At 43.2% G+C, this 17,201-nt stretch overlaps 1 protein-coding gene across 1 annotated transcript; it reads left to right on the forward strand.

Annotated features, from left to right (window-relative positions):
* Positions 1-5,841: 5,841 nt before the first annotated feature.
* Positions 5,842-16,996, forward strand: LOC126187920 (uncharacterized). The gene is made up of 2 exons (XM_049929281.1): positions 5,842-6,079; positions 16,202-16,996. The coding sequence occupies exons 1-2, from the start codon at positions 5,873-5,875 to the stop codon at positions 16,649-16,651; spliced, it is 657 nt and encodes a 218-aa protein (XP_049785238.1). The 5' UTR covers positions 5,842-5,872; the 3' UTR covers positions 16,652-16,996.
* The last annotated feature ends 205 nt before the right edge of the window (positions 16,997-17,201 follow it).

The raw sequence follows: 17,201 nt of genomic DNA on the forward strand, positions 1-17,201 counted from the left end.
TAGAGGGAGACCAAGAGATGAATACACTTAACAGATTCAGAAGGATGTAGCTTGCAGTAGGTACTGTGAGATGAAGAACCTTGCATACCATAGAGTAGCATGGAGAGCTGCATCAAACCAGTCTCTGGACTGAAGACCACAACAACAACCTGCTTCAGCATCTGTTACAGAGTAGACGTAGCGGTCATACTGGTTACATTCTAGGATAAAAAAATAACAAGTGGGTGTCCATGCGGTTCCGTGGGAGCAAGAAAGGAGCTAATAAAAATTCACGTTTCGTAATGTGCCAGACCTTGAATGCAATGTGCTGTTGATGTCCAGGTAATCACAGCCAGAGCACAATCTCTCCTTTGTGTTACATGATTGGATGCAACAGTCCTTAGCATTTACATGAACCTCCCACTCTCTCGTGTGAGAAGATTTCGGGAAATTGGCCAAAGCTGGCTAAACTGAGGCAGAAGTGAATTTATCCTATAGCATCAACGATTACCTGTCCTGCCATCAGCAGCTACTACTGAGATCAAATTCAAGACATACTATGTTTTCTGGTGGCAACACTAAAAGTACAGGGAAACGACGGGAGGAAGGGAGGGGGGGGGGAGTAGTTTAGCTTAGTTTCGATATTCCTCATAATGTCTAATATACATTCTAAGACAAAAAACGACGCACCACAGAGGAATTATCTGAATGGGACGGAGAACGATAGATGCAATGTACATGTACAGACAAATAAATGATTACAGTTTCAGAGAAAGTGGATGATTTGTTCGAGACAAAGGGCTTCACAAATGGAGGAAGTCAATAAAACTTAAGCAAGCAGTTATTCTGATTGGCACTGATTGACAGAGTTGTTGAATGTTCTCCTGAGGGATATTGTGCCAAATTCTGTTCATCTGATCTGTTAGAACATGAAAATCCCTACATGCTTCAAACATTCTCAACCGGAGAGAGATCCGGTTTGGCAAACACAAAGACAGGCTGTAGAAACTTTCACCATGTGTGGCCGGGCATTATCTTTTTCAAATGTAAGCTCAGGATGATTTTCCATGAAGGATAGCAGAACGGGAAGTGGAATATCGCCAGCGTACCAATGTGCTGATGAGTTCTCCTTAGAACTGAGCCCCGATGACCAGCGAAGGGTAGCCGGTCGGGATGACCGAGCGGTTCTAGGCGTTACAGTCTGGAACCGCGCGACCGCTACGGTCGCAGGTTCGAATCCTGCCTCGGACATGGATGTGTGTGATGTCCTTAGGTTAGTTAGGTTTAATTAGTTCTAAGTTCTAGGGGACTGATGACCTCAGAACTTAAGTCCCATAGTGCTCAGAGCCATTTGAACCATATGAACCAGCGAAGTCGCGTTTGGAGATGTCGAGGACAGCGTTGGGATACCAAACGGACTGTCGCCAGTCATACGGCCCGACAACAAGGACGCTAGTTTTATGTGCAATTTTTGGTAGCACGAGCCCTTTTGTAGACATCCGCGGCACACTTATAGACCAGCGGTACGTCAACGACATTCTAGGTCCCGTTTTGTGGCCTTCGTGGCCAGCCATCTGGGGCTCACATTTCAGAAAGGTAATTCCCTCCTGCACGTGACGAGAGCTTCCACTGCTTGACTTCGTTATTGCCCAGCAAGACTGCCGGATCTCTCCTTAACCGAGTACTTAGAACGTTAAGGACAGGGACCTCGCTTTGACGATCTAACGCGCCAATTGGACAGAATTTGGCACGATATCCGTCAGGGTAACATCTAACAGCTCTATCAATCAAAGCCAAGCCGAATAACTGCTTCCATAAGGACCAGAGGTGGACCAACGAGTTATTGACTCGCTCAGTTGGTGAAATCTTTCTCTTGAACAAATCATCCAATTTTTCTGAAATTGTGATCATTCGTTTGTCTGCACATGTATATGACATCTAACGCCTTCCATCCCATTCGGACAATGCCTTCGTAGTGCGTCAGTTTCCTCTTATTTTATATAACATGTAACGTAATTAATCACCAGTCCGATATCAAACTTTGTGACTTTGTGGAGATGTTCACCACATACCGAGTTCATTCCATTCGTAACTGAAGTCCACCACCAACATCAGTAAGAGGTGTGATCCCACAGGCACGAATACACTCTCGTGTTCGCTGAGACACGGAAGCAAGCAGCCTCCAAAGGTCATCTGAAAGTACTGCTCTGTTTTAGCAAACTGAACTACTCGTGCAAGTAGAACAATTAGGTTCTGATTTAGTGAGATTATGCCTTGTTATAATTAAACTCATGACAGAACTAATCAGTTTTGTAAGACCACCCCTCTCCCCTCTCCCACCCCCCCCCCCCACCCCCCACTCCACTCCTCCGGGAACGTCTCACACCAGACGAGTGTAACAACAATGTGGTAGAGTAACTATGGTGTACGCGTACGTGGAGAAAGTGTTTGTCCAGCAATCGCTGACATACTGTAACTGAGGCATAATAAGGGGAACCAACCAGCATTCGCCAAGGCAGGTGGAAAACCGCCTTAAAAACCATCCACAGATTGGCGGGCACGCCGGACCTCGACATTAATCCGGCGGGTGGATTCGTGTCGGGGACCGGCACGCCTTCCCGCCCAGAAAACAGTATGTTAGACTGCGCGGCTAACCGGGCGGGTAAGAATCACAAATACTTCAATATGTATACACTACTTCATGAAAGGCATAAAATGAACTGAATTGATGTGGAGAGTGATTTATTTGACTGCTTAATCTTACGAACTGAATAATAAGATTTTGTAACAAACTCAAATAATTCACAAACACAATGGAATTATCTGACACTACAGCGAGGATACGTACTGGCCTTCGTGATTCAGAGCAAGTTTACCACGAGAAATTCGTGAAAACTATGCCATGGGGTACAAACACCACTCTAATGGACTGATAGCAAAATCTTGCCGTCGGGTAAACACTTCGAATAACCGCAAATAATTGAAACGTTCTCACCAACAACTGCAAACACGTCTTGTTGCTTCCGACCTCCTGTCATACCTGGCTCCTCGAACTAGACAGACTGCTCCAAAGCCTACCGCAAGCAAGTACTCTGAAGCATCAGAGCGCTTGTTGGCTCAAAGGGCCAGGAAGCCGCCAGAGGTGACCATGCTTCCTCCACAACATCTCAAAGAGACATATTCAAAGAATCTATGCAGTATCCATGGAAACTACTGAGACTCCTTTGTAAGTTATCAACAAAGGTTATGTTCGCGAGTTACTGAATGAAAATTATTGGTAGATTGAAAGCGGCCGTTTAACAGACAAAATGTCTTCTCATCACATTCCAGACGTGGTCTTGGGCGACAAATCGGTGGCCCGAGCAGACCAGTCCCGGATCTCTACTTCCCTCAAGGCGTTTGTGGTGTGAATTGTAGTGTGGAGACTGGAATACATGAATTTCATTTGGTACCGTCATGAAGGGTATGAAAACCCGATTTACCGTCCTTGCCAAATACTGGCGAGCATTCAACATTAATTTAACAGTTACCTAAATAATCTTGTTGTAGAATCCCACAACACCCCATGCTATGATTCCAGGAGTTGTATGAGTCGAAAATCATTACTTCCTGTGACCTTCTTCCAGGTCACCCGAGGACACGCTGGTGTCGATCTGACCTCCACAATCAGAGGCGACACTTCTCCGAACACCACAGAATGCTGTCTCGGCTTACTGTGGCTCTACACTATGCACGTCACCACTGTGTGTGTGATTCTGTGACAGCGGTAAACGACATATGACAATTCGAGACTCCACCCCAGGTTCCAGTAATCTGTTCCCGATTATTCATGCTGACGCCGCGCCCGTAAACTACTGCCGTATTTCAGATGTTGCCGCCCGTATATCCATCAGAGCTAGTTAAACAATCTTGTGGTGTAGTCTTTTGGAGCTAATATGTGCGAGACCTATAGCACAATCAGCTTAAGAGCTTATGCAAGTTGCTGACAAGAATTATATACAGGAGAATGAGAAAGGAAATTGAGAATCCCTAGATGATGAGTTTTGCTTCAGGAAAGGTAAAGGCATCAGAGAGGCTGTTCTGGCTTCGCGCTTCATAATGAAAGCAAAACTGAAGAAAATTTAAGACACGTGCATAGGATCTGTCAACCTGGATGGAGCATTCGACAGTGCAAAATTGTGCAGGCAGATAGAAATTCTGAGAAAAGTAGGAATAAGCTACAGGAAAAGACTTGTAAAACACAATATGTGCAAGAACCAAGAGGGAACTATGAGAATGGAAGACCGAAGAACGAAGTATTCGGATAAAAGGGATGTCAGGCAGAGATGCAGTCTCTCGCCCCTACTTTCCAGTCTATATACCATAGAAGCAATGACGGAAAAAAGAAAGCTTCAAAAGTGGGATTAAAATTCAGGGTAAAAGAATATGAATGGCAACATTCGCTGATGACATTGCTATCCTCAGTGAAGGTGGAGAAGAAATACAGGGTGTTAAATGGAATGAACAGTCATTAGAACAGCATATGGACTGAGGTTAAACTGGAAAAATACAAAAATAATGAGAGTTACCACAAATGAGAACAGCGGGAAACTTAATATCAAAATTGGTAGTCACAAAGTATACCAACTTAAGGAATTCTGCTATCTTGGAAGCAAAATAACCCATGACAGACGGAGCAAGGAGGACATAAAATGCAGACTAACATTAGAGAGACTTCTGGCCAAGAGAAGTCTCCCGACGTCAAACACAGGTCTTAATTTGGGAAAGAATTTTCTATATGGTAGTAAAACATGGACTGTGAGAAAACCAGAACAGAAGAGAATGGAAGCACTTGCGATGCTACAGAAAAATGCCTCATGTTCCATGATGTCCATATGGTTTTATAAATGTTAATCCACGTTTCAGATGCGATGATGGCACCTTCAGATTGCTGAAACCGATCATCTGGTAAGCGATATTGAAGCGATCGTGGTTTTTCAATTATTTTGAAAACAGAGTGATCGCGCCACGACACACCATGTGTCACTACTACAGAAGAATATTGGAAGTTAGGTGCACTGATAAGGTAAGTAATGAGGAGCTTCTCCGCAAAACCGGCGAAGGAAGGAACATAAGGATAATACCCATAAGAAGACAGGACATTTTAAGACATAACGTAGTTTCGATGGTACAAGAGGGGGCTGTAGAAGATAAAAGTCGTAGAGAGATACAGAGACTGTATACATGCAACAAACAATAGAGGACGTAGTTTGCAAGTGCTACGGAAAGGTTGGTGCACAGGAACGATTAGCACAAAAAAATTAAAAAGCTAGACACACTGTCTTCCTCAGTCTACCTCATCAGCACGCTTTCTCTGGCCATTACACTACAGTCAGCTGTCTGTGCAATCTGTCGTTATGATGCTTCCATGTTCCTCACGCTAATGATTCGACCACTTTCGATCATTCTCAGAGTCTGCCTGTGCAAATCCTCTGGGCATGCTCTGTTACGATCTACTCTGAAAAGTTCCAGTAACCTTAGATAGACACAGTAGCCATAATGGCGCACGCCATTCTTCATGTGAATGAATGCTTTTATCTGTGCCGAAAATAATCCTCCACAGGCCTCCACAGGGTTAAAAAAACCGTTAGGCACGGAAATTCTGGAGTATGAATTTGGCACCGTACAGTCAAAAGTTTCCATTTCCGCCAGTGTGTTTTCGTGAAATCAAAGACAGCTTTCCGTCCTCAAGAAGGCACCTGTGGTGAACTCGCTTTCAATGCACAAGTGACGCCCTTCCGTGACTCGCTGACGGCGCCTTTCGTCAGTGTCCCACGTTTAACGGCGAGTCTCAGGCGGAAACAACAGTAGAGTCGCACCGCTGTTCACACACAACAAAGTGGATCACGCAAACATGGTGCACGAGCGGGTCTTTCAGGCGGAAACAAAAGCCCACACGTGTGCCCTACAGGCAGCTGCACGCCCCACTGGGTATAAAGCCCATTCCTGCAGATCGGGCATCATTCGTTCTCTCGACAAGCTATCTCGAAGTAACCATCACCCAGCAGCCATGGCGAGCAAATCAGCGTTGCTTCTCGCACTCCTCATCGCCGTTTCACAGGTAATGATCTGAGGAATTTATTGCTGGTATCAATTATCCTCGTACTAACAAGGGAACCTCCCCATCGCACCCCCCTCAGATTTAGTTATAAGTTGGCGCAGTGGATAGGCACTGGAAAACTGAACACAGATCAATCGAGAAAACAGGAAGAAGTTGTGTGGAACTATGAAAAAATAAGCAAAATATACAAACTGAGTAGCCCATGCATAACATAGGCAACATCAAGGACTCTATGAGCTCAGCACCGCCGAGGTCCCGTGGTTAGTGTGAGCAGCTGGAGAATGAGAGGTCCTTGGTTCAAGTCTTCCCAGGAGTGAAAAATTTAATTTTTTATTTTCAGACAATTATCAAAGTTCGCTCTTCAAAATTCCAGGACATGTTCAGAATCGCTTGGGCATATGCAGGATTTGACGGTCTACACACGGAAAAACTTGAAAACGTTAAAAACATACGTTTTGATAGAGCACAGGGACGTTTTCATCAATTTTTTGGGAGTGATTATCACATCCACAAGAAAACCTAAATCGGGCAAGGTAGAAGAATCTTTTTACCCATTCCCCAAGTGTACAAGTTAGGTGGGTCGACAACATATTCCTGTCATGTGACGCACATGCAGTCACCAGTGTCGTATAGAATATATCAGGCGTGTTTTCCTGTGGAGGAATCGGTTGACCTATGACCTTGAGATCAAATGTTTTCCGTTCCCATTGGAGAGGCACGTCCTTTCGCCGCACGGTTTTGCGGTGCGGTCGCAAAACACAGACACTAAACTTCTTACAGTGAACAGAGACGCCAATGAACGAACGGACAGATCATAACTTTCCGAAAATAAACTTTTCACTCGAAGGTAGACTTGAACCAAGGACCTTTCGTTCTACAGCTGCTCACGCTAACCATGGGACCACGGCACTCCTGAGGTACCATTATCCTTGATGTTGCGTATCTTGCTCATGGACTACTCAGTTTGTATATTTTGCTTATTTTTCTTCATAGTTCCACACAACTTCTTCCTGTTTTCTCGATTGATCTGTGTTCAGTTTTTCAAGGTCTATCCACTGTGCCAACTTATAACTAAATCTGAGGGGGGTGTGATGGGGAGGTTCCCTTGTAAGTAGTGAACAAACTAATGAACTTGGTATCAAGCTACGCTACACATTCCAGTTGTCACGAGTATAATCACCTACAGCTACTGCTATGGTGTTCATAGTTTTTTGTTCCAATTTCCAAGTAACATTATTCTGGCTGTTTGGTGTCTTATGGAAAACATGATTCTCTTTGTGTTTGTCCAAATACACCGAGATGACGAAAGTCATGGGTTACCTTCTAATAGCCGGCCAAAGTGGCCGAGCGGTTCTAGGTGCTACAGTCTGGAACCGCTACGGTCGCAGGTCCGAATCCTGCCTCGGGCATGGATGTGTGTGATGTCCTTAGGTTAGTTAGGTTTAATTAGTTCTAAGTTCTAGGGGACTGATGACCTGGGGACTGATGACCTCAGCAGTTAAGTCCCATAGTGCTCATAGCCATTTACCTTCTAATAACGTGTCGGACCTCGTTTTGCCCGGCCTAGTGCAGCAGCCCGACGTGACATGAACTCAACAAGTCTTTGAAAGTCCCCTGCGGAAATATTGGGCCATGTTGCCTTCGTAACAGCCAGAAACACGAAAACGTTGCCCGTGCAAAATTTTGTGCATGGAATGACCTCTCCATTATGTCCAATAAGTGTTCGGTGGGACTCATGTCGGGGAATCTGGGTGGCAAAATCATTCGCTCGATTTGTCCAGAATGCTCTTCAAACCAGTCGCTAACAATTGTGACCCGTTGACATAGTGCATGGTCACCCATAAAAATTCAATCGTTGTTAGGGAACATGTAATTCATAAATGGCTGTAATTGGTCTCCAAGTAGGCGGACATAACTATTAATAGTCAAGAACCGATTCAATAGGACCAGAGGACTCAGTCCATTCCATGTAAAAACAGCCCACACTATTAGGGAGTCCCCACGTCGCAGGTTCGAGTCCTCCCTCTGGCATGGATGTGTGTGTTGTCCTTAGCGTAAATTAGTTTAAGTTAGATTAAATAGTGCGTAAGCTTAGGGACCGATGACCTCAGCAGTTTGGTCCCATAAGACCTTACCACGAATTTCCTATTAGGGAGCCACCACCAGCGTTGACAACCTGACTCCATACGATATTGCATTGCCTGTCTTATTCCGAATTACTATTCAGTGTTCCTTCGAAAATACGTGCACGCCCTAATGTACTTGGCATCGTAATTTGGAATAACACAGGCACTTTTATATCTCATTTATCCGCCGACACCGGGCTAGCGACTTTCAAGTAAAATTTCTCCCCTGTACGGGAATATACATAACGGATGTACGAGTACAGGTTTTAGACACATGGTTGACGACATATGGAATTTTGGATGTGGCCGTGAGTCATGCTCGGATAGCCAAATGGTAAGGAGACCGCTCGCAATAAGTGGAAAATCCGGTTTCGAGTCCCGGCCTGATACAAATTTTCATTTTCGTTATTCCGTTATACAGCTGATGGTTGTCCATATTCGCAACTGCGAATATATTTCATGTACCTGAGTCCATGGCTTCGTGGGATCTGCGCCATACTCGAACCCTGTTATCATCTCTTACCAACTGAAATCGGAACACAACTGACCGCGTTACGGTTTTTCAGTTGTCAAGGGTCCAAGAGTCCAGGAGATGCGCTGCAAGCGACGTCGTGCTATTAGCAAAGGCAGTCCCGTCTGTTGTATGCTGCCACACCCAATTAACGCCAAATTCTGCCGTACTGTCCTAACGGATGTGTCCGTCGTACGTCACACATTGATTTCTGCGGTTACTTCACGAGGTGTTGATTGTCTGTTAGCACTGACAACACTACGCATACTCTGTTGCTCTCGGTAGTAAAGTAAAGACCGTCGGCCACTGCGTCGTCCGGGATGAGAGGTCATGCCTGAAATTTGGTATTCTTGGCACACTCTTGACACTTAGATCTCAGAATATTGAATTCCCTAGCGATTTCCCAAACGTTATGTCCAAGTACCAGTCCGCATTCAAAGTTTGTTAACTCCCGTCGTGCAGCCGTAATCAAGCCAGAAACCTTTCTTAGTAAATAACCTGAGTACAAATGACACCTCCGCCAATGCATTGTCTTCATTTATCTTGTATACGCGATGCTAAGGCTCTCTGTATACGTGCATATCGCTATCCCATGACTTTTGTCACCTCAATGTACAACTTGTCACACCTATTGTATCAGAACTGGTTTATCATTTATTTCCAACTTTGTTACTCAGTTATTTCCAGTGTAGTTTTAAGCTTTTCCCTTACTTTGTTCTTGATGATTGCATGGAGTGAAAAATATTTTCCTGATTCGAAAATTTCCCGTGGGCAGGCACATCACGTATGGCTTTCTCAATAAGTGCCAAAGTATCAGGCTACAAATACAAAGCTCCTAGGATTATGTGAATGTGTAGTGTGTGTTCTCCAGCTTAAGGTGTCCCATAGGAGATCGCATTCTAATTCTCATGAAACGAGTCGTATTTTCAGTTTCAAATGTTCTGCCAACGACTTTCGTAATAAAACAATGTAACATTTCGCTTACATCGCCTCGCACTTTAAAAAAATAAGAAGTTCCGAATCATCCTTAATAATAAATATTCTGTTGTACAGCTGCGGGAGAGTGTTGTACCCAGAGGAGAGTGTACATAGGAACAAATAATGATTTTTGATCGGCTCTTCAGTCTAGTGATTTTAGAATCACATGAAGTAATTCCCACTAAGAGATCGCCATAAGCAGTTCCTGCCATTGTCTAGAGTTCTTGTTGTCGCTAGAGATGAGGTCGTGTTTTGTGCAGCGTTTGTAAAAACTTCGAGTTCTTCACGTTTAAGTGCAGTGTAATGTTTCAAAGCTATTTGAAATATATTTTTAATTCTTCAATTGCAGAATTTTGTGACAAGTAAAATTCTACATATTTTTAAAACTAGTTATGTAACACGTGGACGGTTACAGCCGTACTTCGTTGGCTGCGCATCATCTTCTACCTTGGGAAGACGAAGATCTTTTACCGCGTAACATGACATAGTTGACAGTTAAGTGGGTTTCGTTGATGTCCAAACAATTTTACGTGTCTTGAAAACGTAAATTTGTGTTAGTTTCATATATCTTCTACTTCAGAACGTATTAAACTTGTAATTGGTTTCTGATAATACTTCCGATTAGTTTAATTTCACTAGCTGATTATTGGTGTGTAGTAGAATGTAGGAGCATGGGGGAATTGTGGCGCAGGGGATAAAACGAAGCAGTCAATATGTCTTTAACTTTGACAGCCAGTCTCATCTGATCGGTAATGTCATCTGACGCTTAGTTACACAAGTAAACATGCAAAACACGGGAACAGTTTAGGCCAATTGGCGGCGCAAGAAGGAGTAGTGTGTTTTGCCTTTGTTTCATCTTATACTTGATCTCGAGTTTCTAAGAGGTAAGCCATTTCCTGTTATGCTAAAATACGAGTTATTATGCCTGTCTCTGCACATTAAAACTCACGATTATATATTACTTCTCTTAAGCAAAGCGCGCGTGTGGGACTGTACCTTTATACAAACCATGCTTGTTGACGCACGGAAACAGAGTGTGTCAAATGTAACACTACGTAGAAAAATGAAACTGAACATAGAAGCGTCAAAATCGACTTGGCCAATCATGTTTAAGACTACCTAAGTTATTTTATTGGCTGACAGATCACGCTTCAGGAAAACTGGCTTATCATAATGCAAAAGCTAATAACGTAGCATACAATTTTAATAAAAGCAAACAACTGTCTGGAAAAGACTGGTATTATTTATTTCTTAAGCGTCATCCACAAATTACCCGGAGGTAGCCAGAAAGAACTAGTTCAGACAGAATAACATCTTTCACTTTAGAACTTTTATGTATCTATTTTGATAGTTTGAAGAACGTTTCTTCAAAATATAAATTCAAAGAAAACAGACGAATGTGGAATAACTAAATTCCAGAAACCTCTAAAACAGCTTGGGCCCAAAGGAACCGAACAGTTTAGATCGCGAATTTCTTGGGAAAGAGGTAAAAAATTTGACAACAGTTTGAGCGTTCAGTGCTTTCGGAACTTGTTTTCCTTCTTTGGCTTTTGTCTCTGGGAAAAGAATGGCATCCACCTTGAGCCAAAGCGGACCTGTTGGTGCAGTTTACAGATGTTTTCGCGATGACAGGAATAATGAAGACATTTCCTTTGATTAATTACATCATTTCAAATGTTTTGTAAGAGATTCAAAGAACAATCTGATTGTAATAGTGTTGTGTAATCACTCAACTATTCAGAATTTCATTTTTTGCAAGGAAAATGAAATAACAATACTGACAATTGCACCACTAACAATTGCACCACATACATTTCAAAGGTTCCAGCCATTGGACCTAACTTTCTTCGGTCACCTGAAAAACGCCTTAAACAGAGTAAAAGATGAGTATGCTAAAACACGAGTAAACATAAAAGTCACTCCCTACAAACTGGCGGAACTATTCAGTAGAGTTTACATGAAAGTAGTGCCAATGGAGAAGGACGAATCTGTATTTATAAGTGCAGTTATTTTACCATTAAGCCACATCAGATTTTGTTTGGAAGAAATAGAAAACCATATAATTGCTCCTGCGTTGCTAGATCTGTTGTCCATAGCATATGTTGACGATGAGAATTCTGACCATGTTTCAGACTTGCCAAACACAACATCAGATACCAAACTTTGTGATCAGCCAATGGACCCACAAGTTATTGTACGGGAAATATCACCGATACGTTACCAATCAATTAAATACCTTATCTAATTCCCTGTACCAGTTCACCCGATATGAAGGGTACAATGACGCCATGCAATGACGTCATGATCATCAGGTTTCTTTTTCTAAAACGAGTAGTTGCGCATTTATGGTTTGAAAATATGTTACAATAAACACACGCAGCTAATGCTATACGAAAATTGGGGCCTCTGGATATTATAGAATAAAAGTTACACTCAAAATGTCTTTGATGTGCCAAATTTCCCCACTTTCCCCTAATAATGTAACCAACAGACAACTGACAAGACCTTATTGACTGCAACGCTTTAAAATTTTAGTAGGTGGTGGTGGTGGTTAGTGTTTAACGTCCCGTCGACAACGAGGTCATTAGAGACGGAGCGCAAGGGGTTAGGGAAGGATTGGGAAGGAAATCGGCCGTGCCCTTTCAAAAGAACCATCCCGGCATTTGCCTGAAACGATTTAGGGAAATCACGGAAAACCTAAATCAGGATGGCTGGAGACGGGATTGAACCGCCGTCCTCCCGAATGCGAGTCCAAAAATTTTAGTAGAATATTAGTTCGTAGACACATGACCGTGTTGTACCTTGGAACATGTTTTTGCGAGTGGAGAAAGCATAATTTTCTGGAATAGCTTTATTAATTTCAGAAAAAGACTGCAGCACATAAAAGGTGAATGCCATCATTTAAAAATTTATGGGTAGAGACGAAAGTCTGTAAAGTGTCCCAAGGTACAACAATCTCCCTTACTTTGTAAATTAGTTGCCCGATTAATGACTGAAATTAGTTAACACAGTTGAAAAGTGTGGAATACGAGGTTGGAAGATTTGATTATAATTTACTATGTACAGGGTTATGTTTAGAGCAGGGAGGTCCTTTTTTACCTATACTCGAGACGTTGCTGGCCGAGAGGAAGCACAGTCTTTTCAGTCTGCGTGCCGTATGTATATGTTAACATTGATTTACTTTTGATTTTTGCAACTTCAACGGACCTGCCACTGTACTGACAAATAGAATTATGTTTTGCAATTCGGGGTTCTTCCGACACTTTTTTATCTAACTGCTCAGTTACACTTGCAGGCTTTTGCACGTTATTGTTTTGTAGTGTGCAAAGTTGTGTAACAATCTGCCGTTTGTAACCAAGAAAACACTAGCCATAACCTGTCTGGCAGATAATAATGATCTTAACCTTCTTTAAGCGCAAGGGATATCTGCTCCCATATACTGATTACACTAGTTTCATTTCTAACACGAAACAGCAGATACATGGTTCTCCCACAGTAATAATTCGGCGAACAGAATAAGGTTTTACTTTTTTTTCTTTAATGATCCAAACATTGCTCAAAAATACATTTTCGTATTTACTTTTCTTCAGCATTCAACTGATCAGCCACTAAACTTGAATTTTTATAAAGTTTCCTCATTCTGCATATAGTTATTGGTGATACGCCTATAACAGCAGCTGTTTCATGGACCTTCAATGAGCGATCGTCAACTACCAATCTATGCACTTTCTCGTTGTTTTCATCTGTTCTTAAACAAAAGTCATTTTTGCATTGAGCTGTTCATTTCTTAACTGTTGATAATCGTGGAGAAGATTCTTTTCACTCTCTCACTAGCTTTGGATGAATATCACTCGACGATAAAATACCCCAAATAAAGAATTATGTAGTGGGGCGACATCCAAGTTTTTCCATTCGAAAGAAAGACCAACAGCATTGTTATTCCGCTAGTTCATATACCCGCACAATGAACGATTCCTCAGTTCAGACCGCCACTTGCCTTACGTCATCGTATCACCATTACTACAAATTTTATTCACATCAGTTTCAGCTCCCGGCTAGCTCGAAAACGCTTTCATTTTTGTGAATTGACACCATGCAACGTAAAGCAAACGTTAAGACACTGGACTCGCTCTCTGATTGGAGCTTAGTTTCGTAACCGGACATGACGATTTGGGAATTGCTTTTGGGGTAAATGCTTAGACGGTTGTAGTGCAAGACGAAATTCCGTTGAAAGAGTTCACTGACGGGCCTATTAAGAACTTCATTTCATTTCAAACACAGTAGCATTCTATGTGAGAATTATAATCGGTTTCGGCCAATATTGCCTGTCTTCAGGTGCTGGTGGCCATGGACAGAATTCAGTGATTAGACATCCTACGTAATGAATGTTTTGTTCACCAAATGCTGCCAATGACCAATAGCAACAGAAGATAGACAATGTTATCCGAAATCTCTTATGATTAATATAATGCGATTGCATCTGAAATAAAAAAGAAAGCTTAGACATTTCATTTAAAAAGAAGTGCTTCACCAATAGATACGTGTACACAGCCTCTAATTACATTGTCACTGAGGGTAAGTTAAACCCTAACATCCGTCCATTCGTTCTTGTACCTGTCCATATGTTCTGGCAGGAATTTGTTTATTTTGTACGCTGGCAACAACCCACTGTCCTTCTTACAGGAAATCTTTTATTTCGTACACTGGCAACAAACCGCTATTTCCCTGAGTTGTGTCTAATTCACAGTATAATCATACAAAATGTCAACAGATATCCGTAAAGTCGTGTTCTGCACGGAATATGGCATTCCGGACCATGGACAATCCGTCAACGACCGTCGGGGCATCTATCAAAAGGAGTCATGTTTGCTAGGTAGTCCCACATCCAGAATGGCTGTGTATACAGTCACAGACGGTGCAATATGGCGGAAAGAAGACGCCTACCGGACTCCCTGTGGTGGAGGGCCATAAGAAGAACGAAAGCAGGACAGTCAAAAACTGATGTGACCCGAAGGCTTAATGTGAATCGTTCTTTTGTTTCTCGCATGTGGCGACAATTTATAAAAACCGAAATTGTATCCCGAAGACCAGGGCAGGGCCGACCACGTGTGATATCAAAAAGAGAGGACCGTTATTTGTAAGGGCACGACAGTACCGCTTTAGTACTGCACGGCAACTGGCACCTGACCTCGCAGCATCCACTGGACGTGTTGTATCGAGAAGGCTTCAGCAGAGTAGCCTGTATGGTTGGAGATCTTCTGTATGTGTATCTCTGAAGCATCTTCACAGAAGGGAACATTTAGAGTGGAGTCGTCAACATGTCAGGTGGACTGTCGAAGAGTGGGTCAATGTTCTTTTCGCAGGTGAATCCCGATTTGGTCTGGAGTGTGAGTCTCGACGCATTCCCATGTTTTGGCAACTTACAACACGATTTCGGGATCCAAATAATGTGGAAAGAGACCGATATCGAAGAGGATCCTTAATGATGTGAGCAGGGATTACGTTGACCACACGATCAACTCTTCACGAAATTGTACGAGTGATTCGGCAAGGTTTATGTGTTGTCAGGTATCACGACGAGATCTTTGGACCTCATGTGCCGTTGTTGCGAGGTGCTGCGGGCCCAGACTTCATATTGATGTACGATAATGCTCGAACTCATAGAGCACAGGTGGTTGATGTTTTCTTGGAAACGGAAGATACTGTATGCATTTCTTGGCCTGCTTACTCTCCCGATTTGAATCCCGTACTGCATACCTGGGTTGCCGGCCGGAGTGGCCGAGCGGTTCTAGGCGCTTCAGTCTGGAACCGCGCGACCGCTACGGTCGCAGGTTCGAATCCTGCCTCGGGCATGGATGTGTGAGATGTCCTTAGGTTAGTTAGGTTTAAGTAGTTCTAAGTTCTAGGGGACTGATGACCTCAGCAGTTAAGTCCCATAGTTCTCAGAGCCATTTGAACCATACCTGGGTTGCACTAGGGAGACAGGTTGCATCATGTCAGCATCCACCAACCTCTCTCCAAGACTTGCGAGCAGCTCTGCAGGAAGAATGGGCGTTATTGTCTCAACATGAGACTGATGACATCACTCACAGCATACCCCGTCTTTGTCAGGCCTGCATTGCAACCAGAGGTGGTAACATCACATGTTCAACACATTAACCAGTTGTCGACATGCGTGTGCAGATCCATTAAGTTGCAAAAAACGAAGAACGTTTTTGTCTACCGTTATACAAGTTGCAGTTGTTTACGTTCTGTGTTCTCTACATCTTTTCCACTTTACTGCCACATCTTTGTTGCAAAATAAACGCAACCTTGCAAAATTTCCATTTGTTGCTTTGATTTTGGACACTGTATCATCCTACTAATAAAAATGGAGCACATATTCACGTCAGTAAGCTAATAAGCCTCTGGTTTTCCTTCTGTCGTTCTACATCAATTCACAAGAGTTCGATTATTCCATTTGAAAGACATTTGAAAGATTCAAAAGGAAATCATTTCTTTTTCCAGGCCGCTCCTCAGGGACAGGTGCAGGACGCCTCCCCCCAGCAGAGTAACTCCTCGATCTCCGCTACTGGCTCCAACTCCGACACCTCGTCCTCTGGAAGTGGCGGCAGTGACAGCAGCGGCGCACAGTCGAGCAGTGGATCGTCCAGCTCACAAACCCCAAGCGTCGTCTTCCCTCACCTCAGCAACTTGTTGCCGCAGTTCAACTTCAGTGGCTCTCCCTCTACCGCCAGTGCCCAGAATCCGATAGCCGCCATCATCTCCTTCATCCCGAACGCCATCAACACGGAGCGCGAGCGAGTCAGCAGCGCCGTGAACCAGCTGGTGTCTGAGCAGGTGGGCGCTGCCACCGACTCCATCAACGTGGCGGCGCAGACCGGCGGAAAACTCGTGTCCGACGGCATCAGGGTCATCGCCTCCTGGCCCACCTTCTGGGCAAACCTACTGGGCTGAAGTGACTTCTCAGCCTCAGTAAAATTCCTCATAAGATTCTTGTTTCTAAGTTTTGTATCATTCGGGTAACTGCGTAACGTTATCTGTAGAGTAGATCTTACACTAAAACTCGCCTCCCTGTCTCTTCAAGCTATTAACATCTGTAAATAATGTTACTTCATTCAAAAGCGGCGTTAACATGTTAATATTGTAAGCAACTCATTTGTTACAACGGCTTGTATCATACTTTGCTGTTTCAATTCGGGTATAGATCGTATACAACTAAAACCAACGCGCTTCAACATTATATTTCCGTTTCATATCGTGTTAATGTAAATACTTTCAATAAAAGTATATAAAATGTTACTTTTACTCTGCTTCAAACTCTACCTTTACCTTGGAGAATGCCATGTTGTCTGGTACAGCATTGAATATTTCCGATCAGATCAATTGTGTGATTGGATTGAAGAGTTCCTAGACAACAGAACGCAGCATGTCATTCTCAATGGAGAGAAGTCTTCCGAAGTAAGAGTGATTTCAGGTGTGCCGCAGGGGAGTGTCATGGGATTGT

Source organism: Schistocerca cancellata, chromosome 5 (assembly GCF_023864275.1).
Source record: "Schistocerca cancellata isolate TAMUIC-IGC-003103 chromosome 5, iqSchCanc2.1, whole genome shotgun sequence".
Classification (NCBI taxonomy): domain Eukaryota; kingdom Metazoa; phylum Arthropoda; class Insecta; order Orthoptera; family Acrididae; genus Schistocerca; species Schistocerca cancellata.

Excerpts from the sequence above, each read along its gene's own strand:
- LOC126187920 (XM_049929281.1), top strand. The coding sequence starts at position 5,873 with ATGGTGCACGAGCGGGTCTTTCAGGCGGAAACAAAAGCCCACACGTGT. Across the intron at positions 6,080-16,201 it reads TCCTCATCGCCGTTTCACAG|GCCGCTCCTCAGGGACAGGT; the intron begins GTAATGATCTGA and ends TTCTTTTTCCAG.